At 40.3% G+C, this 26672-nt stretch overlaps 1 protein-coding gene across 1 annotated transcript; it reads right to left on the bottom strand.

The window, feature by feature from the left end:
* Nucleotides 1-217: 217 nt before the first annotated feature.
* On the bottom strand, nt 218-25504 carry srebf2 (sterol regulatory element binding transcription factor 2). The gene is made up of 20 exons (XM_061700736.1): nt 25222-25504; nt 17835-18154; nt 15528-15681; nt 15239-15387; nt 14993-15112; nt 14286-14558; nt 13741-13855; nt 13517-13668; nt 13075-13273; nt 12796-12971; nt 11683-11932; nt 9945-10114; nt 9687-9858; nt 9393-9510; nt 9205-9311; nt 8633-8765; nt 5555-5726; nt 3937-4113; nt 3620-3731; nt 218-2407 (listed from the first exon to the last, which is right to left on the bottom strand). Exons 1-20 carry the CDS (start codon nt 25310-25312, stop codon nt 2205-2207), a joined length of 3363 nt encoding a protein of 1120 aa, XP_061556720.1. The 5' UTR covers nt 25313-25504; the 3' UTR covers nt 218-2204.
* Nucleotides 25505-26672: the final 1168 nt, after the last annotated feature.

Raw genomic sequence — 26672 nt, forward strand, 5'->3', positions numbered from 1 at the left:
AAACACCCAAGAAATAAAATCTCTATATATACATACATAACAATAATATAGTAGAAATGTTAATTATATCGTTTATTTGTATAACGTATGGGAAGCAGATGCAATCAAATGCCATCATACTGCCAATGGCAACCACGATATAGTGCCATTAACTCTTAACTTTCCGTTTTATGCAGGGTAGTATTTTTGCACGGGAGGAAAAAAGATCAATTCCAACCACCATCACATTTTGTTTTATTACAAAAAACACCAACACCAAAAAGAGTGACAAAGAGTAGAATTTAGAAAGTACAATACTTAATGGGGAAAAGACAAAAAAAATTGTAACAATCACAACAGTAGACCAACAGTAATAAACCCAGCCTATCATGGTTAATTGGGCATTGCTTTGTTCTTTGCACACAATGAAGAGAGATATTGATCTGCTTGGTGTGACCTGTAAGAGAATTTTCTGTACATTTCGACAAGCATAAATTGAGTTTGCTTTGCTATTCTAAAAAGAATTTGAAGTGCACACAGAAAAAAGGGCAACCCTAAGCTACCACATCAACCTAAAATGCTTGTTCTGTTTTAAGTTCTTCACAATCAAATATAATATACACACAAAAAGGCTGACTTTTCATCCCCCCCCCCCAGCAAAGCATTAATCTAAAAAGTACATAACCATTAAATAAGACACAAAAACAGGAATGATAGAAGCAAATTGTGAGAGGCACAAATTATAAACTGTTTTTAGCAATTTCTAACACCATTATGAAAATATGATGCAATATATTTTCCTTTAAACTCAAGGGTGTTTTGCCTGAAACAATTACAAATGTAGATGACATTTCTGAGAAATAATAGTTTTTCAACTGTATCACTGCAGAAACACATATTTTACAACAAACAAGGGGGATTACCCATTGCATTTCCACCCCGTACAATGGAATTACTTTTTAAAATGACAGAGCAAAAGATTTAGAAATTTAGGGCAAGACAGCTAAAACTGCTCTGCTGGTCCAGCCATTACACCAACCCGACAACTAACGATTGTCAGTAATGTAGTCGTCAATGTTGGCTTTCCTTGGAGAAGTAGCCAAACGAGTACGATTTAATCTTTTAAAAATGAGCCTATTTATATTTACAACCAATACTTAAACTGTTCATGCATCCATCCATCCATTTCCTTTACCACTTAACCTCCACTGCTGGAGCCTATCCCAGCTATCATCGGGCAGGAGGCGGGGTACACCCTGAACTGGTTGCCAGCCAATCGCAGGGCACACATAAACAAACAACCATTCGCACTCACATTCACACCTAGGGGCAATTTAGAGACGTCAATTAACCTACCATGCATGTTTTTGGGATGTGGGAGGAAATCGGAGTGCCCGGAGAAAACCCACGCAGGCACGCGGAGAACATGCAAACTTCACACAGGCGGGGCCGGGGATTGAACGCCGGTCCTCAGAACTGTGAGGCAGACGCTCTAACCAGTCGTCCACCGTGCCGCCGCAACTGTTAATATTAAATTTAATTTACATATGTACTACAATATATATGTTTCTGTGTAAGTAGTTAGTAACAAGGCCATCATTATCAGCACCCTGCCTGTGTAGTCCGACATTTTAGGGAAGAATAACACCTCTGTGATTTACAGAAAGCTGCACATTCACTTCCAATTCAGAATAATCGACCTGGTGTTTGGGTATTTTGTTTTTCCCCACAGTATAATGTAACTGTGTATGAGGTAGACAAGAAACGACACGACTTATAGTTGAAGGTAAACCAGTCTGTCTTTTGTGTGTACGCTGTTTACAGACCTTAGAAATGAAGCTGGCAAACTGATTTACTTTAGATATTACAAAGTGCTAATTATTGTGCAGCTTGGGATCGAATAGCTGAACAATGCACTTCTGCAATTGCATGAAATTGAACAGCTATTTATAAACAGGTCCCTTTTTCTTTGGAAGCCCATTACACCTGATATTCTCTGTTAAACATGTTAAGTGTGAGGCAGTCAGCCGACGTTGTACCGTGAATGACCACAAGGTGGGAAGAGTGTTCTAAAGCTGAGCATTGGAGGCGCAACTAGCCATCAAGCAAAAAGAGACGTCGATACAGGCTGAAAGATGTATGGGTGTAAATGACTGACTCATATCCTTTATATACTGTAAGTGAATGAGTGCAATCAACAGTAGCCTTTGTGTTTGTGCGTGTGTTCAGGATGCAACGACGGTTGCGCCGCCGCTCAGGCGCAACAGGATCAGCTGACAATCTTGGAGAGATCGACGATCTCCCACCCGCTCCAGGGTGCGTTTGGCCTCAGCCAGCAGGTGGGCGCGATGCCCGGGTGGGGTTAACAGGGGCATGGGTAGGTGGCGGCAGGCCAGTAGAATGGCATGAGCCCGCTCCCTCTCGCCATCTAACAATAGCAGAGTGAGGGAAAAGTAGAGATCAGCGTCCATTGCCTTTTGTTATATTTGTGTAGTATATTTTTCTGATATCTCCAGCGAATCCTCACTACATTACGGTTAATTTTTCATGCCTCCTTTGCACTGCATATTTTTAAGTGATCGTGTTGAATGGATTTTACTATACAGTAATCCCTCATTTATTACAGGTTATGTTCCAGACCACCCCACCAAAAGACGAAAACCACAAAGTAGCGACCGAACATTTATTGCATTACTAAATGCTAATTATCGGCCAATACCAATCAAGCCAATCAGATCGGTGTAAAGTCTAGTGAATAATAATGTAGAATCGGTTGAGGGATGGCGTAAATTGAGGCTACCGACAGGAATGCTCAGAGTGCGCTTCTGTTTACTGTATTTGGTTCACATTTGTTAAATAAAGCGATTGAAAGAGCACCAGCAGCTGCATCCATCCTCCCTCTACCCAAACCACTTATGAATTACAATTCACTCTAAGTAGTGGTGGTCGGCTTTATTCAATTAGCTTATGATACTTACTAAACTTAAGCCAGTTGTACTTTCTAATAGGCACATTGCAATTTAGGTTCTTTTGTTAAGTGTGTAATGTGGTTTGGTTGAACATTTTGGTCTTTGTTTAATTCTCAATGTTTAATTCCCTTTTGTTGTATACGATGCTGTGTTGTGTGTGTTAAAGTAGCAGTTGTTTGAATGTTTATAATGACCGTGACATCTATAATTACAGTAATATCTCTTTTGTTTGACGTGTCAGTTTTACAGTAAAATTCAACTTGGAGTGACAAATAGTCTTCTTCATATTGTCTTCCACTTCTTGACAGTCAGAGTGAGAGCAGGGGCTATGGAATATTCAAAAAGTGTGTTTTAATAACTTTAGATGTCTTTACAGTGTGTAGAGGTTGTAAAACTACATGAGAAAAATGTATATGATCTCTTCACATCACTATTTTTTTACCTATTGCAGGTGGCTCTGGAACCTATCCTCTGCGAGATGAACCAGGTTTCACTGTACTCAGTTGCAGAGAGTACTAGGCATTTATCATTCTGAACGTAGACTATTATATCTTATCAATAGGGGCAATGTAGCAGAGTATATTTTCATATGATTAGGCAAGGATCAAGGAAAGGCATGGAGATTATGTAGTCTGTACAATGTACAAAAGCGGCCTTGGTGTATTCTTCACCTGCAGTGTGGAGGCCGTGCGTTCTTCGTCTCAGGTTGTGATCCAGCAGCTGGTGTGTCCTTGTAGGACTGGCTCCCGCCATCAGCCTCACTGTGGTCTCGTGGAGGAACACCTACAGTAAAAGGCAGTCATGTCTCAAATACCGTCAGCAAGCATAAACAAAGCTGGATCAGAAGAAGCTCTTTTGAATGTCAAGGGCTGAGATTAATTATATACTTATAAACATTTGATTATAATGATATACTTAACATTTGATTAAACTAGGGATGGGCATGATTTATTCATTATTATTTTGATTTATCTGGTCATGCCTTTACCTTATGCTGGGCCTGTCTGGAGCACTGCGTGAGCTTTCTGAGCGCACTGAGGTCACTCTGAAAACCAGCCAACTGAGATGCAGAGGATGGCCCAGGTTCTCCATTAGTGCTGCTGCCTCGCTGCCATAAACTGGTCCTCAAGGTCAGTAAAAGGTCGCATACCAAGAGCTCCATCGCCTTCGATGATAAAGAACAATAGATCAATGGAAAACTATGACTAAAAAAACTGGACTACACAGAAAACCATATTGCACTGTGTAGGGGGGTTTAGGCCTGGGCCAATCAAGAACTCAAAACAAACAAAATGCTGGATTACTGTTTTTTTAAAAAAAAATTTTTTTGACAAAAGTTACATCTGAAAGAAATTTGATGAGGCCCAGGGAGGGCTGAGTGGCCAATTTCAAAGTTCAAATTGCTGGTGGACCCTGTCCCATCCACTTTCCAAACAAAAGAACCTTAATCTCCATTTTCAGATGTTTATTGAAAAGGAAAATACACAAATACAAATTGAAAACACTCAACGAGAGGGCACTCACACTGAACTAACTACGTACTAAAGGCCAACCAGCTCCTGACGTCACTTATTTGGCCACACCCCATCACCCCATCTAGCTCCAGATGAAGACGTGCGTGACTTTCTGCTTAATTCCACTTTACAAAACCAGTTTATTTCTTTATATTCACTTTTGTTATGTTCAATATGTATATTTTATAATACAGAGCTACTATTAACAATACAAAAGTACCATGGTACCTTGTAAAAAAATAACACATTTTTAAGTAGTGGTATGATTAAAAAAATAAAATAAATAAAAATTAAAAAAAATAAAACAAATGCGGTGACAGCATTCTCCAACTCGGTGTCTAAAGTGGGCGGCAACTTTTGTGACATGTCCAAGACAGAGAAATACAGTACAGAGACAAGGAATGGCTACAAATTGTCACGCTCCTGAGGATTTTCCACTCCTCCCGGAGAAATAAGACACCTTACATGGTCGACAGCCAAGGCAAGCCGACAGACACAGCAAAGCCTGTCTGCTCGGTGTGCGATACAGTAATGCCACTGGCCAGCTTTTATGAATTCACAGAGTGACAAGTTACCATAAGACAGATTTCCCTTCAAGTCAAACGAGCGTAAATTATTTTGTGATAGGCAATCTTGTTTCCAGCATTTGACAAGGCAATTAATAAATACTCTTTGTAGCAGAGTAGTGCTCACATGCCCCAGCTATGCAGTTGCATTGAGTCATTTGCAATTAAATGTGTTAGAGCAGTTAATTGTTCTCCTGGTCACTACGCTGGCAGAGATGAACAAAGACACATTATTTGCAGTAAATCAATTACGTTGGACTAATTAAGTAAAAGTGGATAATTTCCCACGGCACAGTGGTTGGTGTAGAAGTAGCATGCAGACCTGGGAGGCCTCTGTAATGCCCTGCAGATGCATTGCACTTGGGTTGAAGATCATGCAATGCAACTACAATGCACCACAGCCACCTCCTGCCTTCTCTGCTGCATACAAACATCCACCTCTCCCCAATATATAGCATTCTAACAACAAACCCAAATAAAAACTCTACCAAAGAACCTGTGAAGAAAATATTTATTTGCTTCCTACCTTGTTTAGGCAGTCACCAGGCTGGCCAAGAGGCACGGAGATGCTGGAGCGCAGGTAACTGCTGGCTTGGTCACAACGGGACAGGCAGGCTGACGTTCCTTCTCCCTTCAGAGGTGACAAACTCATCTGAAAGGACTTGCAGAGTAACTGCACAGCTTTGGGCAGAGGGTGGCTGAAACCCAAAGAAGGGACAGAAAGTTAAAAGGAGTACAGTGAGCCTTCTGTTCATCGCACGGGACATGTTCCAGACCCACCTGAAATATGTGAAATTCTGACAAAAGACAGACCATATGAAAACATTTTTTGACTATAGTTTTTACCCCTTCCACACACTTTAAACATATTAAAACACAAATTTTTAACACATTGTAAACATCCATCCATCCATCCATTTTCTGAGGCGCTTCTCCTCACTAGGGTCGCAGGCGTGCTGGAGCCTAGTCCAGCTATCATCGGGCAGGAGGCGGGGTACACCCTGAACTGGTTGCCAGCCAATCACAGGGCACATACAAACAAACAACCATTCGCACGCACAGTCACACCTACGGGAAATTTAGAGTCTTCAATTAATGCATGTTTTTGGGATGTGGGAGGAAACCGTAGTGCACGGAGAAAACCCACACAGGCACGGGGAGAACATGCAAACTCCACACAGGTGGGGCCGGGGATTGAACCCGGCTCCTCAGAACTGTGAGGCTGACGCTCTAACCAGTCGGCCACCGTGCCGCCACATTGTAAACATATTGAACAAAAAATTGCGAGCAGAAAATGCATAGAAAATAATGTACGTATTGTAGTACCTGTGTGTTAGATAATTGCTGGGTGGCTCAAGTTATGGCGAGTCTGCATGTGAGAGTCTGGATGTAAGCTGTGGCTGACAGCAGCTCCTTTGTGAGTGTGCTCATTGTTTGTGCTTAACCACTGTTCTTCCGGCAATTATTAAATGGCTGAAAAGTGCATCGGCAACTCCTTTCCCACATGCGAGGGGATTCCAGTAAGTACAGTGGTGCCTTGACTTAAGAGTTAATTAGTTCCGTGACCACCCTCCTAACTCAAAACACTTGTATCTCAAATAATCTTTCCCTGTTGAAATGAATGGAAATCCTATTCATCTGTTCCAGCCCCAACACCAATTTTTTTTTTTGTAACCTGTACAGTAATGTAGCTTACAAAACATACTGTAATAACAATCCAAATGTCAAGGATTAAAGTTTGTGCATCATGATTTCATGCTTTCTTTCAATGGGCATAGTGTGTCTGGTGTGTGTGTGTGCCTTGGCCACCAGCCAGGAGGTAGTGTAGTACATACATACATATTACAGCTAGATTTGATGCTGAAACACAGAAGATGAGCTTCACAAGCTGCAGTAACATGTTGATTTTCAGAGAAGATAAAAAATATATGCGTGTGACCGAGTCTTATTGTCATAGTCTGTCTGCATGTGTTGCTACCTTTTGTGTTAGGGCTGCACGATACGGGAAAATAGAATACATTTTTTTAACCCTGCAATATATATTATTAATGTACATTAATGATTAATATTATATAATGAATTACTATATAGTAATATATACTACCTTTGAATTTAGATGAGAACATGGGTTCATATGAATCCTACATTGCAGGAACCTCCAATGTCACTTTTGCGAACGATACATCGTGTAGCTTAGACAAAGTTAGGTCAAATGTTTGTATTTTTCTTATGTTTAGATTGACAGTAAACTTCAACTGGGAGTGGAACTAAACAGCTGTAAGCAAGCGAAAGGCTTCTTTTTCTCAAATTTTTGCTTGCAAGTTAAAGCAAAAAATATCGTCCGAGGGAGGGCTTGTATTTTGAAAAACGTATGTCGGGTTACTCACGAGTTGAGGTACCATTGTATACTAGACTTTACACCGATCTGATCGGCCTCATCGGTATCTGCCGATAATTAGCATTTTATGCTGATCGGCTTTAATGTCATAATTCGCCAATCCAATCGATGACTCCGCAAAAGATATCTACTCCGCGTTGCCATCGTGTACAGTATATTTGAAGCCAAAAGCTGGTTTATTTTTAGCTTTGTCGCGTGTCATATGATGTAGTACTGTAAATATCAGACAGCCAATAAAGTTATATACAAAAAAACACGTCGGCAGTGTGGGGCAGACAACATGTAATGCTCGGATCAGACTACAAGACAAATTTGGTCTTGCACAATTGCACTATGTCAGACTATTGCAATATAATCTTGTATTCCGAGACCACCACATCCCATCTTTTACGATCACTGGGCTTTTTTCTTGTCAACTCAAACGCGACCGGATACACTCGTAACCACGGCAACAACAATCGATCGCGTACTGTGTATTATAAGAACAAAATGGGGCAAAACGTGTGCTGGTGGTCACCGGTGCCCGGGAGAAGACTTTAATTCAAGGCTTGCTTGAGGTATGCTCACATACTTTTAATACGATACAGCTCGCAAGCAGGCAACAAAACGTTATATAGCCTAGCAAGCTAGTGTTAGCACTAACGGTTGTACCGGCGTTCTGTCGAATCATGCTCTAAAATTTCGTTGTGTGTGAAGTAATTTAATTACAATAAATTAATTACAGTCAGTTAGCACCCATTATTTCTGTCGTGTTGTAATATTGGTTTGACCTGACAAGATATTTTTAAAGATACAGTGAAAACAGTACACAAGTATATACAGTAAATGAACAAGTCATTTAAATAGACACATTGCTCCATCTTGTGATCGGATAGGTGATCGGTTATCGTTTTTTGTTTTTTTTTAAACTCGCTTGATCGGCCCCAAAATATCCTGTTTGTGTAAAGCCTATTGTATACTATTAAAAAAGAGCACAGAAAAGGATCACTCTAAACTGTGGAGTTCCGCAAAATAGGTATTTCCACAATAGACAAGTAGATACGTCCCACAAAATATTTGCAATGCAGCAGGGCTGCGGTAGGTGAACTGTAATAAAGGAAGGGAACACTGCATTTATTAGGGGTTGTTTCATAAATCCAGCATAAAATGTCTGTAAAAGTACGTAAATGGATTGTAAACAATGACTTCACAAGCCATGGCACTTACTCAAGAGTGTGCCGAGTCCTTGGCATTCGCTCTGCTTCAACCAACAGAGATCTCACAGTGACATCATCACCCTGAAGCCAATAGATGGCAGCCTTTAGGACCAAAGCCCACCACCGACTTAAGGGATCTCTCACTACCAGACAAAAAGGGATTTAAAAGAGAACTTTAAACAGAGGCTTTAAAAAAAGCAGCCAATCAGTTTTATGTTTGTGTCTTACTGGTTCAAAAACAAATTATCATGTTTAAAGAGGTCTTTTACGCCTTTTCGCCATCATTTTCATTATACAATGTGGTGTAAGATGTGTGCTGTAGGGCTTGGCATAAGATAGGAACAATTAACTACATTTAAAAAAAAAAAAAAAAAAAAAAAAAAAAAAAAAAAGAGAATCATATTGACTGCACAACCTTTAAACGCTACATTAGCTCTAAGTGTACTGCTGTGGCAAGAAGAAAATCAATTCATATTGACTTTTACTTTGGCACTTAAACTTAAGAAGTCGATGAAGGAAGTTAAATTCTAAATATGTCTAATAAGGAAGTGTTGCATTTGTGCTTTGTCGTACATACTGTACCTGGTGTGATGGTGTGATTGGGAGGAGTTGAGAAGGGAGGAGCAGAAGGAGAGTCCTCTGTACATTTATTCAACTGTTGCAAGAACTCCAGGGCACTGGAAAACTCCCTGGCAGAAGGAAATAACAAATGCACAGCTTCAGAGTAATGGAATGTTTTTATCCTCCAGTAAAGCAGCACTCCGTCATACCCAGAGCTGGTTTTGTGTTTGCCCACTTCTGAGTCACTCTGCGGCTGGATGAGGGTGTGAACGGCTCTTTCAAGCAACTTTCTGCAGAAACAGCGGTGCAACTGGGCAATTGGGTCAGCTAGAGGGAAACATTTGCAATTACAGGAAGACAGACTTGAGTATGGCAGGTTTCTTCCTTGATAAACAGTTAAGTCATTTAACATCAAATGCTTGATGACCCTTTATAATATACAAAATGGCAAGATATTACCTTAATCAGTTTGGAGGAGCAGAGTTCAACTGTGTCATTTGTACCTGGGTTTCTCTGTGACGTAAACACCCCATCGCTGCTCTCTGACTTCAATGACCAATCACAGCTCAGAAAGAACTGCCTGCCCAATGGGGTGAAGAGCCAGCGCAAGCAGTCAGGAATGTGCTTCGTTTCACACTGATTTGCAATGTTCTCTGCACAACTCAGTAAGTAACCCTGGGGAAAAAAGGATTTGTATAACCTAAAATGATACATTTTAAAAAGTAGATGGCAGACATAAGATAAGCATGTAAGAGACATACAGGCAGACATGCGATATGGTGACCCAGTACAGTGTGTAGAGCAGCGGCTGCAGTGACATAGATCTCGGTAAGTTGAGCGGGGGCCATCTTTCCTTGGGCGCTCTCGCTGAGGTTGACAGCACTCAGAGACAGAGACAGGGCCCATAAGCTGCTACGCTGAGGCAGCTTTCCTAATAAGTAGAGGGAAAACACAACATGGCACTTTCTAATATCTGTTTCCTCTCAAACTGAAGGATTGAAGTTGATGAAGCAGCAGGCTCTAAGCAGCTCACTGACTTGGGTGCCTTGAGATAAAAGTGACAACTTACGAGTTTTTCGAGATATGAGCCATTGTTCTGAGGATGTTTAGCTTCGATTTATGAGCAAAAATTTGAGATTCAAAAGTGCTATACGGTGGCAGTGATTCAACTCATCTTATTTCACAACAAGCAGCAGTTTGGCAGATAAGGAACAATTCTTCAAAAATGAAACTTCAAGCTGTTTATTGGCACTACCATTTGAAGTCAACTACCAAACTAAGCACAAAAAGAATTATGTTTATCTAAAGCAGCCACATAGCTTTGCCTTAGGACAGTCCATTCACAGTAGCTTAATCCTAACAATGTAAAACGGCATAGAACGAAGAGCATCAGTGTTGCGGCGTTATAAGACTTTAAGCAACGGATATTTGATATTTGAACACAAACAGTGGAGCAACACACGTTGACAGACAATATACCAATACCAAATAAGGTATATATTCTTTACTCCTTCAAAAACATGACTAATATTACTGCAGTTTATCGTGTTTTCCTATGTGTCTATACCTCTGGCTTATACTCTCTCTCTTATAAGTGGCCAAGAAGCTCAAACCAGAAGTAGCAGAACAATGTCCATTGAATTCAAGCAAAAAATGGGAATTTGTTACTTTTTATTTGACATTTCTATTACTGTATGTTTTTATAAAGAATTTAAAGAGTGCTATTTTTCTTATTTTAAAAATAATGTTTTTGGGGGGAGCCTGGAACAGATTAATGGCACTTCCATTCATTTCAATCGGGAAAGATGATTTGTGATCACAGAACAAATGAAGTCGTACCTCAAGGCACCACTGTAATTTTCCTCACCCTCACCCTTCGTGGGGACCGGGCAGGACCGCAGTTAATTGACGGCCACCATAATTGCATTGAGAATGGGATTTTTATTATTTTTTTTAATTAGGGGAAAAAAGGAATAAACTGGATTTAAAAAATGTATTTATTTATTTTTTAAATCAACAGGTGCCGAACCGTGAGTATGCTGGGGTCCACTGTACTCTAATTGAGGTCAGGCCAGTTTGCTGCCAACAGAGACTGGTGTTCAAAATGAAACAAGTAAAAATGAGAGCTGGTTAGCTGTGGGACCACTTTGAACTACAAAATAACTAGGTAGGTTCTAAATATTACACTTTACAATAGTTTTTACAAATATAAGAAAGACAGATGGGAAGTGAATTCAGTGAGGTATCTGAGGATGGCGATGTTCGTGTCGTGTCAAGAAGCGTGCATCTCGTCATCCTCATGTAACCTTTGGAACAGCTGTTTTCGCCTTTGCACTGACTATCACCAAGATTGTTTCAGGTTCAACTGTGTGTTTTCTACCGTCTGTAATCAATATTAAAACTTGATATGAGGAATTAGTCCATAATTGATCGACATTTTTTATTGAGATTGTCGATGAGTCATGAGAATTTTTTTTAAATGACCATACCTACACTTACCTGTGAGCTGCAGATGGCTCAGACGATGGTATACGAGGGCAGCATCTTTTGCGCTTGTCCTAGCCTCATCCCCCTCATGTTTTCCTCTGATTTGGTAAACCAGCCAGCCGAGAGGGGTTGGACGATGTAAACAATAGCGAATCAGATTCCAGGACAATGAACAGATCAGGTCCAGTTTGGTGGAAGGAAATGCTCTGGTCAAGATGGATAAGGAGGTCTCTAAACTGGTCAATGCTGCCTCGTAATCTCCCTGTGAGAGAAGGAGGGAGGGAAAGCATTCAAAGAGACTACAAAGGCAAAATATGTTGGAACGGCTATTAAAGTATGTTTAGATGAACTGTAAATACAAAATGGAACACAGCAAATAAAACAATTGAAACCCATATTAAATGATCATGTACTATACACATACAGTATAAAAAACCTGTTGTCTGTTGTTTTATTGTATGGATCATAAGGCTGGTTGATATAGCAATATCCCAGTATATTCTGGCTGAAAAGCGAAAGAGTTCCCATCTCTATTGGGAAAATCATCCACCTGCACATAAAATGTAAATTGAAAATTGAATAAAATAAAACTATCCTATCTGTGGGTCAAGTTATTCATCTTTCCAACAGTATCCGCTATGAAATGCAATTACACATTTTTCCACCATCCATTTTCTATAGCACGTCATCCTCATTAATTGCAGGGCACAAATAGAAAACGAGGGGTTTTCCTTTTCTACAAAATATACAGCAGTGCAAATGACAATGAAAATTGTTGTGTAGAACCATTAACATTGCATGGTCAAAGAGAGTAAGCTATATGCAAGTGTATAAATAACAGAAATTGGGCCGGTGATGCCAACCTATCAAACTAGTTGTTATTAGGGATGTCCGATACTGTAGCCTTGAGTTTTGGCCGATATCGGTCCTATCCGATTTCAGCAATAATCATTCATATTTTACTTATTTTGTAGGAATTGAATGTTAGAAAAGGCTTGATCAAGTGATATTACTCAAACAGAGAACAATAATCAGCAACAGTAGGTATGAGAACAACTGAAGCAGAAGCCAAATTGTGTGAGACGCATGTTAACTGAATAAATGACAGACAGTAATTGTACTTACTCTCTTAAGGTGCACATCAGCTTGTTTTCGGTGTCTCCAGAAGGACACCGACTTTGGGGAGTGAAGGGGGGTGACAGGTTCCCAGAGGTAAAGCACCCGCACACAACCCCAAACTGCTCCCAGCCCACTCAGCATCCAAACAATCACCCATGGCAATAAACAGCGCAGCCAAGAGGCTAAGGTTCAGAAAGAAAGGGCACACAGGTTTCATACTGTTAATATTCTCTCACAGCAGCAATTCTCCGAATTCAAATCATCACAAGAGATAGCTTTTCTCACCAAAATCCTGTGTGGGACTTGGGAACCAGAAAAGAGTTCTAGATGGCCCATGCCCTGCAGAGATACTTTCTGAGGTCTCAGAACCCAACAGAGAGGGCAGTGGGTTCAGGGAGAGACAGAAGAAGGTCAGGGCACAGAGAAGCAGACGAGAACCATCCATCACTCCAACAGAGGAAGGAGAGTCTGGCTCACACTTCATCTGAAAGAAAGAATGACATAATGCTAAATATGCAACCTAAAACGATAGAATATTGTTGTGTAATACAGGCCCAAAAATGTTGGTTCGCTATAAAGTCGCAATACCTTTTTTTAAAGTAAACTATTGTTTATAACAAAGGGCAAATATGACATTGTGATATTCACAAACAACTGCAGCGTGCGCAAAAGAGACAAATTTGTATTTGTCCAAGAAAATGATGGCCCTAAACACCTTGTACGTTACCTGATCATGATCTATTAAGGGGCTGCTGGGCTCAGAGTCCACACCATAGGGAGACAATTGGTGAGGGGAAGCTGAGCCAAAGTCAGAGGCTGGAGGTGACATCATTACAATTTCCTCTTTAGGCTCCATATCCTCAGACAGTGTCACTGGCTCTGAGAAAAAGTAAGGTATTAAATATATTTAATTTGTTACATGCGGATATCGATGTACTGAAATACACTTACTGCTCTTCTGGATTGCTATTTTAAGAGCCAAGTTCTCCTGTCGAACTTTGTGGTTGACTTGTTTCAGGTGCTTAATGTAGTCAATAGCTTTACTCAACACACCTGACTTATGCATCTGAAGGCAAAAATGTAATGGGGGGGGGGGGAAAGTGATAATTCTATTACACTTTCTTTCGGTAGGTACACTGACAAGTCACAACATTTCCATTCCAGACCACTTGCAATATACTGTACAATGATAACCAATACTAGAAAAGTATCAAATACGGTATTCTGCCTTTACAAAGGTAATGTTCAGTTTTGATTGACTGTCAGCGAGATATTAATATAACAATAGGTTTATTATTGTGGTTGAAGCTTGTAGAGGTGTAAAAATGCACTGATTCATAATGAGAGCTGAATCTAATATTTGGGTTACCTCATTAGCTACATGAGTGTAAAAAAAATATTAGGGACAGCATATTACCACATTTTAGAGCTGCTCACTTCTCTCAAAATTAATTATGAAATTCTGTTATTGACTAAATTTATTAAAAATTACTGACCTTGACATCATTTCCTACGACCAAGTCTCTCAGCTCCATAATCTTGTCATTGATGGATGACCGGTACCTCTTTTCTATGATGTTGTGGGTGGTCCTCCTCTCACCCTCCTTCACCACCCCTCCTTGGCACAGCACCCCTCCAGTCATAGGGCTTTGCTCTAGGCTTGATATTATGCTGTTGGTGCAGTGGCTCCCGCCTGACTGTAGATGTTTAATTGTCAGCTTGTCTGCGCCTCCCAGAACAGTAGTCAGGAGGTTGCTGCCCATCAGTGTCTACAGACACAAACGTAAGTACCAGTGAGATTGCAAACACTTTAAATTCTTGCATTCAATACAAAGGGATCTCAGTTTATCACAGTAACAACATTACGGATGGCGAGCATTTAACGAGTTTGCGCAGCGGCGTATGAATAGGTTGCTGTGGGGCAAAAGAAGGCACACTCAGTTACTGCAGAGCCGACCGTTTTTCATGCATTGTTTTATATTTGTGGCCTAGAAAAGCTTTCATGCAAGCATTTACTGTAATGACTTTACTACTGCGTTAGCGTAGGTTAGTGATTAGTTAGTGATAATGACTACAGTGTGTTCTGACCTACGTACAAATGCTGGTTATGTCGTAGGATCGGAACTATGTTATAAACTGAGGACTGAGGACAGTGCTAACAACAGTGACATTAAATCTTTGGAGTGTATTGCTATATGTGTACCGGAACTTGCAGTGTTGTGTTCTGGAGGGGCGTAGTCAGTGTGGTGATCCCCGCTGGGTTTTGCATGGTAGATAGAACCAGGGAATCTGTCTTCAGAATTTGAGGCTGCTGAACCAAAACCTGGTGAAAAGAACCCCCACACCGTCAAAAAAGAACCTGAAGATCTAAGGTGTCTCTAATAATCAAAAACAACACCAGACATGTATGTCAATTTAGATTTTTAGACAGCAAAAATGGTTTTGCAACCTGTTGCATCTGCTGTGGCATAGCATGGACTGTAGTGGGTGCTGTAGAGAGAGTCTGAATGGTCTGACCAGTTGTCAGAAGACGCTGGTGAATCGTCACTGGTTGGAGTTGGGATGATGTCATAATGCTCTGCACCTGTGGTTGAAGTACTGGGAGAACACGAGAACTAAGACATGAGTACTCAGTGAAGAGCCAGGTTAAAAATTTAATCATAAGAATATTTCAATGACATGATGATGGAAGTCTTGTTATATATTATACAGTATTTAAGTTAGGAAGTTTTTGTCACCTGGGAAACCAGAAGTAGGGCTTGGGTGGCAGATGACTGGATTTTGGATAAAACGGGACTGTCCACCGCTGGAGGCAATCATTACAGTTTGGGGCGCCGGCGTCTGGATTGATGTTGGAACCAAAGTGTGAACTGGGAATCGCTGGGTCTGCATCTGCATTTAACAAAAAAAAAAAAAAAAAAAAAACCTCAAAAAAAAAAAACCCACGTTCTTTCAATTCTGTGCTCATAAATGACAGGTAAAATTTTGTTCTATTTTTTTTATGAGAATTTCTGTTGGCTGCTAGAAGTCTCCATGAAACTTAGACCGTGTACAGCGCCTACTGTATGTTCATTTTGCTTGGGAAGATGATGACAGTATGAATGACACTCGATTGATCACTTTACTTTAATAAGCCAAGAGCCAACAAACTTTGATAAAGCTGGTGTTTTCATCTGATGTTTGACAGTACAAGTTTATTTTCGCTTCACAAAGTCCGCCTGACACATGCAGGTAAAAATTGTCTGGCTATATTAGCCAATAAACTATAAATCAGTCAGATGTCCATATAAACTATAAGTAGGGTCGGGCATCGAGAATCGAGAACAGATTGGAACCGGGACTAATATTCCAGTTCTCCCGGAATCGTTCAAATTTAAAAATTTCGGTTCCCAGTTTCGACGTCTACAGTCCGCTGACCCCGAAGAAGAAAGTAGTGAAAGCCAACGAAGATGAACGCGCATGAAGATGTCCCTGTGCCCAACCGCGGCGGGGAAAATAAGTGTGTCTTAACTTTGATAAAATAAATGACCTGTCACCTCAGTGCAACACTTGGAATCAGATTATATTGTGCAAAGGAGTCTTTCACTATGTGTAGAAGTCTGACGCGCTCCCTGCCGCTCCGAGCTTCAGCCTACACCGCACGGAACTTCAGTCAAGTCAAATTTGGTGAGTGAAACAAAATATGTCTATGCTAACTTTGAGGCAGCTAACAAGTTAAACAGTGCGTTGCACATTTGCACTGATGGTTTTTAGCGTTTATTTTCGTCTTCAGGCGGCACGGTGGGCGACAGGTTAGAGCGTCTGCCTCACAGTTCTGAGGAGGGGGGTTCAAACCCCGGCCCCGCCTGTGTGGAGTTTGCATTTTCTCCCCGTGCCCGTGTGGGTTTTCTCCGGGACCTCCGGTTTCCTCCCACATCCCAAAAACATGCATGGTAAGTTGATTGACAACTCTAAATTGCCCGTAGTTGTGAATGTGAGTGCAAATGGTTGTTTGTTTATATGTGCCCTGCGATTGGCTGGCAACCAGTTCAGGGTGTACCCCGCCTCCTGCCCGATGATAGCTGGGATAGGCTCCAGCACGCCCGCGACCCTAGTGAAGGGGCTTAGTAAATGGATGGATTTTAGTCTTCAAAGCTACGTAAGAGCCGATGACTGGGGGGGAAAAAAGCTTAATATTGAGCTAAAACTTCAAAAGGTCAAACTCGCAACTTTACATCACAATGAATTGGGGCAAAACTCACATAAAGGTTGTCTCACAGTATCACAAACACTAACCTTGTGCCTCATCGGTGGCTAGGTAACAGAATCAACGTTTTATAGTATTTGGTTCCATTTATTACTCTTTTTCTTGCAGTCTAGGTTTACTATCGTTTTCAAAATTCACCGGTGTCGTGCAAAGTTACTTTTCGAGTTGCGGTGTGTACCCTTAAAAATAAAAGGCGACAAGTTTAAACAGAAAGTTAAAAGTTGCACATATAAACCATTTGAGGTGATAAAACAGTCACAAATAACTCATTTAACAATGCTATATTTAACTATTAGCTGAAACGTTAATTAATGAATATTAAGTCAATTGGGTTAGTTCCACACACATTGCCTTTTGGTTCATAGGTTTGATATTTACACTGGTTAAAAAGAACCCCCGAGTCAAATATTCATTTTAGTCTGTGCTGCAGGCTACTAAGAAAATGGATGTTCATAATTTGGACAGCCTTCATTTAATCCATACAAACCTTTTTGACCCAGTCCTCTAGAATAATCTGAATCGTTTGAAATCGAAATGAGTAATGAGCTCAAATTCAAACGATGCCCAACTCTAACTATAAGTGCATTGCCTTTGATCGCACTGTGAACTTTGTGTGTTGTTTTTTTGTTCTTGCTACCTGAACTGATTTCATTTGTTTGTGGCGTGTTTCAATCAAACAGTTCTCCATAAAACAGTTAATATTACATCTTATCTAGGTGGTCATCACACAGCGACGATATGAAATGGAATCTAGGAAAACAAGCTATTCTTCATTGGACATGGGTGTAAGCGGTCAGACCTGAATGGTGGGTTGGGTCATCAGATGGGGCTGGATGGGTTGGATCACATGAGGCCGTGGCTGAAGGGGCGGGGGGCTGCGGGTCACCTGCTGCTGCACTGCAGAGGCTGTGGTTGTGGAGGGGTTCTGTGTCTGCGACAACGTCTGAGGGGGAGAGAGCCCAAGAGTGAGGCTTTGGCAGGCAACAGGAGTTGATGCTTGGGTAGATCCAGGGTTTTGAGTTGCCGGTCGTGGGGTTGTGATTAGAGACCCTGCGGTGGTTATCTGCTCCTCAAACAGCTCTGGGAAGTCTCCCACCGGGTTGACAAGCTGGAGCAACTCTGAGGAAATAGGTCGACACAAACGGAATTAATAATTAACGAGACAAATCATTACATACAGATGAAATTAACATGGTAAAGTATACATATTAACATCAAATGATGGCCTGTATTATAGATCAATACATACAAATCTAAAGTCATTTACCGTAATTTCTTGTGGATAATGCGCAATAGTGCGCATTATACATAGGTATAGGAGAAAATGAAAAATACTTTCACCTTTTATAAATGTAAGCTGCCATCTAGAGGTTATGAAATGGTGTACACTTTCATTCCGCTATGCCACCTGGAGGTTATGAAAAAGGTGTAGGCTACACTTTCATTCCAATATGACAGGGGTACATATGACTGAATATATGTACAACCCCAATTCCAATGAAGTTGGGACGTTGTGTTAAACATAGATAAAAACAGAATACAATGATTTGCAAATCATGTTCAACCTATATTTAATTGAATACAATGCAAAGACAAGATATTTAATATTCAAACTGATAAATTTGATTGTTTTAGCAAATAATCATTAACTTTGAATTTTATGTTCCAAAAAAGTTGGAACAGGGTCATATTTACCATGGTGTTACATCACCTTTTCTTATAACAACATTCAATAAACGCTTGGGAACTGAGGACACTAATTGTTGAAGCTTTGTAGGTGGAATTATTTCCCATTCTTGCTTGATGTACTAGCTTCAGCTGTTCAACAGTCCGGGGTCTCCATTGTTGTATTTTACACTTCATATTGTGCCACACATTTTCAATGGGAGACAGGTCTGGACTGCAGGCAGGCTAGTCTAGTACCTGCACTCATTTACGATGAAGCCACGCTGATGTAACACGTGCAGAATGTGGTTTGGACATAGTTTTTGACACGGGTGTCCATGAAAAAGACATTGCTTGGATGGCAGGCTATGTTTCTCCAAAACCTGTATGTACCTTTCAGCGTTGCCTTCACGGATGTGTAAGTTATCCATGCCATTGGCACTAACACAGCCCCATACAATCACAGATGCTGGCTTTTGAACTTTGCGTCCATATCAGTCCGGATGGTTCTTTTCCTCTTTGGCCCGGAAGACACGACGTCCACAATTTCCAAAAACAATTTGAAATGTGGACTCGTCGGACCACAGAACACTTTTCCACTTTGCATCAGTCCATCTTAGATGAGCTCGGGCCCAGAGAAACCGGCGGCGTTTCTGGGTGTTGTTGATAAATGGCTTTTGCGTTGCATAGTAGTTTCAAGTTGCACTTATGGATGTAGCGCCGAACTGTACTGACATTGGTTTTCTGAAGTGTTCCTGATGATATCCTTTACACATTGATGTTGGTTTTTGATGCAGTGCTGCCTGAGGGATCGAAGGTCACAGGCATTCAATGTTGGTTTCCGGCCTTGCCACTTACATGCAGTGATTTCTCCAGATTCTCTGAACCTTTTGATGATATTGTGGACCGTAGATGACGAAATCCCTAAATTCCTTGCAATTGTACGTTGAGGAACATTGTCCTTAAACTGCTTGACTATTTTCTCACGGACTTGTTCACAAAGAGGTGAATCTCGCCCCATCTTTGCTTGTGATTGACTGAGCAATTCAGGGAAGCTCCTTTTATACCCAATCATGGCACCCACCTGTTCCCAATTAGCCTGTTCACCTGTGGGATGTTCCAAACACGTGTTTGATGCGCATTCCTCAACTTTCTCAGTCTTTTTTGCCACCTGTCCCAACTTCTTTGGAACGTGTTGCAGCCATAAAATTCAAGTTAATAATTATTTGCTAAAAACAATAAGGTTTGTCAGTTTGAACATTAAATATCTTGCCTTTGTAGTGTATTCAATTAAATATAGGTTGAACATGATTTGCAAATCATTGTATTCTGTTTTTATTTATGTTGAACACAATGTCCCAACTTCATCGGAATTGGGGTTGTACAATTGTACTCATAGGTTTACATACCCAGGCAGAATTTGTGGAATATTGTTGTTGTTGTTTTTTTTTTAATACGACTGTATTAAAAAAAATCTTTATGGTTGTGTTTTGTTTAATGATAATGCTTTTCTGAAATGCTTGACAGTTTAATTTGAATCCCATTAAAAGAAAAATTAAATGTGTTTCACCTGGTCCTTCATGTTTTCTTAAAATAATTGTACACATCTTACAAATTCTGCCTGGGTAATCAAACATATGAGCACAACTGTGTGTTTTCTCATTTACTAAATAAAAGTAGGGCTGTGAATTTCAAAGTAAGAGCAAGTAAATACAATGAAAGTATGTGTTCACTTAAAGTACTTAAATTCAGAATAATTCTTTGAAAAAACTAACAAAATACAGAGAATACTTCATGTTCTGGTCATATGGGTAGAAGCAAAATCATGGATTGTAAAAATGCATTATACATAGGTTGACGGGTTTTCCAGAATTTTGAGGTCAACTTTGTGGGTGCGTATTATACATCGGTGCACATTATACACGAGAAATTACGGTAATCAGAAACGATTAGGATAAAATGTATTTATGTACTGTGTATCTGTGTCGATTCTCAGTCATCCAGGTCATGGTAATCTCCAAAGGTTTATTGAGGCAACTGGACTCATCTCGTTTGTTGAAGACTGCGGCCCGACCGATTCATCAGTTAATTTTAGCCCTTTTCAAAATAATCTTAATGGGCCGGAGTATATTCTTAATTTGTCATGAAACAGTAAATGATGTTAAGTGTCGCGCAGAATTATGTCCATCCACCATTTGTCCACTAGAGGAAACTTCGACTGCATTGAATCCAATAAGCAGCTTTCCTGAGACGATGAGGTGGTTGTCCCAGGTCTCATGTAAACATCGCTAACATTTACAACAACAATGGCGAATTATCCTGTTACGAAATCCACCGTTCATAACAACCAGAAGGGCAACCAGGAGAAAGTTGAAAAATGGAGGTCAGGTTCCAAAATCAAATCAATTCCAGTATGAAGGTGCATGTCTTTTGGGGGGAATTCTGGTTTCGTCTTCTTGGGCGGCTGTTAATATATTTGGGGGGGGCGCCCAAGTAAAGCCTACATAGGGAAACAATCTGCATATTGTGTGTGTATTTCATATACATTAGCATGCGTTCATTTTGATAAATCCCCCTGGTCTAAAATTGTTAAAAAAGGCATTTCTCATGAGTTGCCCATACATTTTATGTTTGAAACAAAGAGTTAAGGCATTAAACCAGCATTTCTTGAGGAGCTTCTTCCTGGGCCACGATTCTGCCAGAAATGGGCATGGTCCAAACATGGGCGTCAGCACCAATCACCCCCACTTTTGGAGCATTTTTCTCCCTGTAGAATTGAAGACCCATGGAATTTACCAATTGGTATTGTCAAGTGACATCTCCTGAATAGAAAGCAGCCATGAATTCCATGGGCAGACTCTTCGGTATGAAGCTAGGGCTCACAACATTTAACATTTTTAGACAATCCCAGTTGTGCTAGCATGAAGCAGAACAGTCTGGGTGGATTTTGCAGACTTAGTCCGTGGTGACAACTTTCTGTAATTAAATCCATGGGCAAACAATTGTGTCAAAAAATATATGCTTACAAAATGTCAAGGCCCCCAAATAAGCTCCAAAAAATGGGCATGGTCCAATACGTATAGTCGTGCTCAAAAATATTGAACCCCCCCTCCCGGGGTGCCATTATTTCTAGCCATGACTGTATCAAAAGCTTTTTTTCCCCCTCAACTGTCTGACCCCATGAGCATGCCTATTATATTTTATCCATGACTCTATGTTTCTATCAATGAGTGAGCTGGAGCAAGTAAATTATGGATTTATGCGATGCACAAACATACCAGCCTGTTCCGACCTCCTGATCGGGTCAAACATGTACGATTTGATGATGCCAAGTTCGGTTGGATGCTCCTGTACGTCGAAATCCTCCTCCTTCTCATATTCCAACATGTTGCTCACCATTGCTTATAGAGTGTAGCACGCTGTGTTTGGCAATTGCAACGTCACTCTTGCGGTGGCTAGAGTAACTACACTCTGGTGTCTCGAGCTACGGATATGTTCGGGGAGTGCTCAATAAGCGTAATAAAAACCTAATTTTTAGTTAAACTATAGTTGACAACTTGCTGGAAATTACATGCATGTATTAGATAACATAGACAATGCAAATATGAATTTTAATTGACCCCATAACATCTTTGTCGTCTGACCTTTAAGGTACTACCATATTTGTCTAGGCCAGTTTCTCTTAGATTTACAAAAAATAATAATAAATAAATAAATAATAATAATAAAAAAACTTGTTGGATCACAAATCAGCAGCAATGTCTGCCTTTTATTGACTTTCATTTATTGTTACTTTTCAGTTTCAAGTTATTTCATTCTTTTCTTTTCTATTTAACAACGGGGTACCAACAATTTGTCTGTGCCACACTGCAAATACTGTACAGAGTATGACAGTAACATTGGTGATTTCTTCAAGGCCTTGAGTAAAAGTGAAAAGCATTAGTCAGTCACAAAGTCCTGAGAGTGTCTCTTTCGATATGGCTGAAGAGCGTGGATGCTGTTTTTATGGCAGAAAGATAAGACAAGGTAATAGCAGTGAATGCTGCAGACTGGCCTTGAAGTGGTACATGCACACATAGCCTCTGCTCTTGGCCTTGACAATTTATTTACTGATGGCCCAGACAGACAAGAAAAACTGTAATGAAAATGTATATACTGATGGCCCAGACAGACAAGAAAAACTGTAAAACTAAAATTTCAACGCTGCTAAGTTTGTTGTACTGTTGAAACATTAGCCCGTTTCACATTGCCTATTTAAGCTGGAAATTTGACACCTTTTCCTTGAGTAGCTTTTAATAAAATTATTTCTAAAAATGGCTGGGCAATATCTAGTTTTTTTTTTTGTGTGTATGTATTGTGAAAAGATACAGTGCTGTGAAAAAGTATTGGCGCCCTTCTCAAATTCTTATATTTTTGCATAGTTTCCCCACTTTAATGTTTAAGATCATCACAAACAAATGTAAATAGACAAATATAACCCAAGTGAACTTAAAACATTTTTAAAATGGTAATTTCATTTATTATTATTTTTTTTGTTTCACTGTTAAAATGTTCTTAATAAAGATTTAAATCTAAATGCTTTCTCCCCAACTTGTCAGAAGATTATTATTTTTTAAATTAATCGAATGTCATTATCAGACCATTCTCCCTTTTTTTGGGGGGGGGGGGGGGCAATGTTAAAATATAGTGTACAGCAGCATTACTCCTTAATCTCCACCATACACTTATTTTTACCATCATCATGCAGTGTGTTATGATACAGTAGAGGAGATCTGACACAAAAACAATTTTTCCTGATGGGGGGGAAAGAGGCGAATAATGGGTGCGGCAACTATTTATTCAATGGCAATTAGTTGAAACAATGTGGCTATTTTAGGCCTATTGCGGAACTATTCAGACCAACAATACAATTCAGTGTTTCCCACCATTTATTTTTTTGGGATACTGAAGCACATTTTGTCATGTATTTCAGATGAACATTTATGCTGACAGATACACAAAACCATGCATGTGTACACCTCAATGAGGGGCAGACTGTTGGACAAACAGAGAGAACAAATGAAGGCAGTTAGGAGTCCTCAGAACCTCTGACAAGATGGCACAATGGGGATCACTTTCGTGGGCTTCTCAGTGAAAAGAAAAAAGGTTACGTAACTACAGTCCCAAAGAGAGTAATTAGGGAGAGGGAATGTTCTAGATGTAAAGAGACAAGTGCATAAGCGTGTACATGGTTGAATGGGAAAAAAAGTGTGTCAACTTATCTTTCAGTAAAAAAAAAAAAAAAATCATAAGGTCCATTTTATTAGGGGTATGTTGATCTTTGTGTCCACAAATGGGTTTTTTTTCCAATTAAAATTGGTTGTCCTAATAAGAAAATGATATTCCATGACTCCACAGCTAAAAAAAGATTTGCTGTAAGGTGTGTGCTGTCCATGCTGCAACTCGCATGAGCATTAATCATTATTATACATTATAACTCTCAGTCTGTCACACATTGTGTACATTCAGCTATGACATTAATTAAGCATAAGTAGATGGCTGTGGTCTTCGGCTGAGCGATCTGGTATATAAACAACTTGCACAGAACAGCTATAGAACCAAATACTAAAAAAACAAGTTAATGTCCACGGCTATCCTTTCATTTTGGACATAGCGGCCCCCAGTTATATCACGGTTCATTGTTCATAGAATTACCTTAACAACTATGCTAATTTTGGCTAGTCCGTCTACGGTGTTCCGTTAGCATTAAGCTAGCTGACTTTCGTTAGACAAAATAACGTGACTTGATTGAGTATTTTGGTGTTTAAACATACAATATTTGTATCTCTTTTGTTTATGTGTCAGTTTACAGACGTCTGAAAGTAACAAACCTTACATGCAGAACTGTGCAAGCAAGAGTCTTCATTTCCTCAAAGTGATGGTATTATGTTAGTCTCCCATTTCTTGACAGTGAGAGAGTGAGAAAAGGCGCTAAGGAATACTTCAAAGTGTATTTAACAAGTTTAAGTGTGTTCTGATATGTTTAAAGCATGCGGGAGGGGTAAATTATATTTAAGAAATGTTTTACATGGCCTCTTTAAATCCCGAATTTTCACCTATTGCAGGTGGTTCTGGTATGCATCCTACGTTATAAACGAGGGTTCACTAGAATTCATTTTAGTGTTCGGGTGTCCTATAGCATGGTCAAATGCTGTGAGGACCTTTTTCATGAATCTGTATGATTGCACATACAGTAGGCACTGGAATCCTCATATATGGAAACATCCTACATGAGACTTCCTGTATTTTAGTCATTTGAATGACACCGTGCCCCAATTTTAAAGAAACGCCTGGGTAATGCAGCTATAAATGACGGCGTATTATCGGTCATTCTAGAGTCCCATAAATTACAGACATGCTCAGCCTCTTCCGCTGTGCCAGACTCGCATATGCCATGCTTATCAGACTGAGCGGAACCTGGCCAAAAAAAAAAAAAGCTAAATAAAATAAACAACACGGTTGTCAGTGACAATACAACTCACCATCGATGTCCCCCAGTGTTAATTCATCTCCTAACTCCGCTAAAGTCGGGTCCACGCTCTCCATTGGCGACATGTACTCTCCACAGTCCATCCTTGACCGCTGTCACCAACTCGCCTCTCGGCTAAAATAGGAGGCTCGAGTTGAATACAAACAGAAGCCTGCTCTATTTATTTTTTTGTAGTCAACAGTGAAAGTCGGACAACACCAGCGCCTCAAAGGAGGCAGCGGTCTATCCGTCTGTACTCATTTATAATTATGTTTCCTGCAAACGACACCATATTGTTTTACGGTAGTTACGTCATTCGCAAACAGACGCTGTGGTCTAAAACACGTTCAGATTGGTCCAAACCGATGTGTTGTTGTCAGCAGACCAGCCGGGATTGACCAATGAGAAAAGCGCATTCTTCGTGGCCTGATAGTACGTCACCCATCAGAAGCTTCTTCCATTTAAATACAGCCCACCCCTCACGCCCAATCCTGTGACAAGTCAGGAACCACACCAGCCAAATGGAATACGTTGGAAATACTGGTTCATAAAAAGAAATTAGAAATAGATGCGGTAAACAGTTGAAATCAACTCCATCATCAACTAAATCAACTAAACTGTTTAAACCAACTCCATCTTCCCTCTACTCATTACATAATAACTAAGATATGTTAATTATATATATCCATCCATTTTCTGAGCTGCTTCTCCTCACATGGGTCGCGGGCGCGCTGGAGCCTATCCCAGCTATCATCGGGCAGGAGGCGGGGTACACCCTGAACTGGTTGCCAGCCAATCACAGGGCACATACAAACAAACGACCATTCGCACTCACATTCACACCACGGGCAATTTGGAGTTGTCAATTAACCTACGATGCATGTTTTTGGGATGTGGGAGGAAACCGGAGTGCCCGGAGAAAACCCACGCAGGCGGGGCCGGGGATTGAACCCCGGTCCTCAGAACTGTGAGGCAGACGCTCTAACCAGTCGTCCACCGTGCCGCTGGCACTCCGGTTTCCCATATAATTTCCAAACATTTCCCTGACACATAATGATGAGAACTGGGATAGGCTCCAGCACGCCCGCGACCCTAGTGAGGAGCAGAGGCTCAGAAAATGGATAGATGGATGGATGGGTATATAATAAATATATAAACTAACAACACACTTCTATTGCTCATAGGAATGCCAAGTAGAACAAATATAATACATGTTGGTTATCACTGGCCAGTCCTTCGGATTTACCCTGACGCCCACTTTTTGGGACCCAAGAACAGCAACTTTTATTAAGTCAGATTATTAAACATTAGTTTATTAAGGATTGTTTATGGATATGTTTGACAAAATTTACTTTTTTTCCAAGAGGAAAAACTTTTAGCTTAATACTATTCGTATTATCTGTGAAAGAAAAAAGAACATTTCTGTGGAAGTTGATGCAATTCAATGCTTGGGGAAAAACTGCT

Source organism: Phycodurus eques, chromosome 16 (genome assembly GCF_024500275.1).
Source record: "Phycodurus eques isolate BA_2022a chromosome 16, UOR_Pequ_1.1, whole genome shotgun sequence".
NCBI classification, from domain to species: domain Eukaryota; kingdom Metazoa; phylum Chordata; class Actinopteri; order Syngnathiformes; family Syngnathidae; genus Phycodurus; species Phycodurus eques.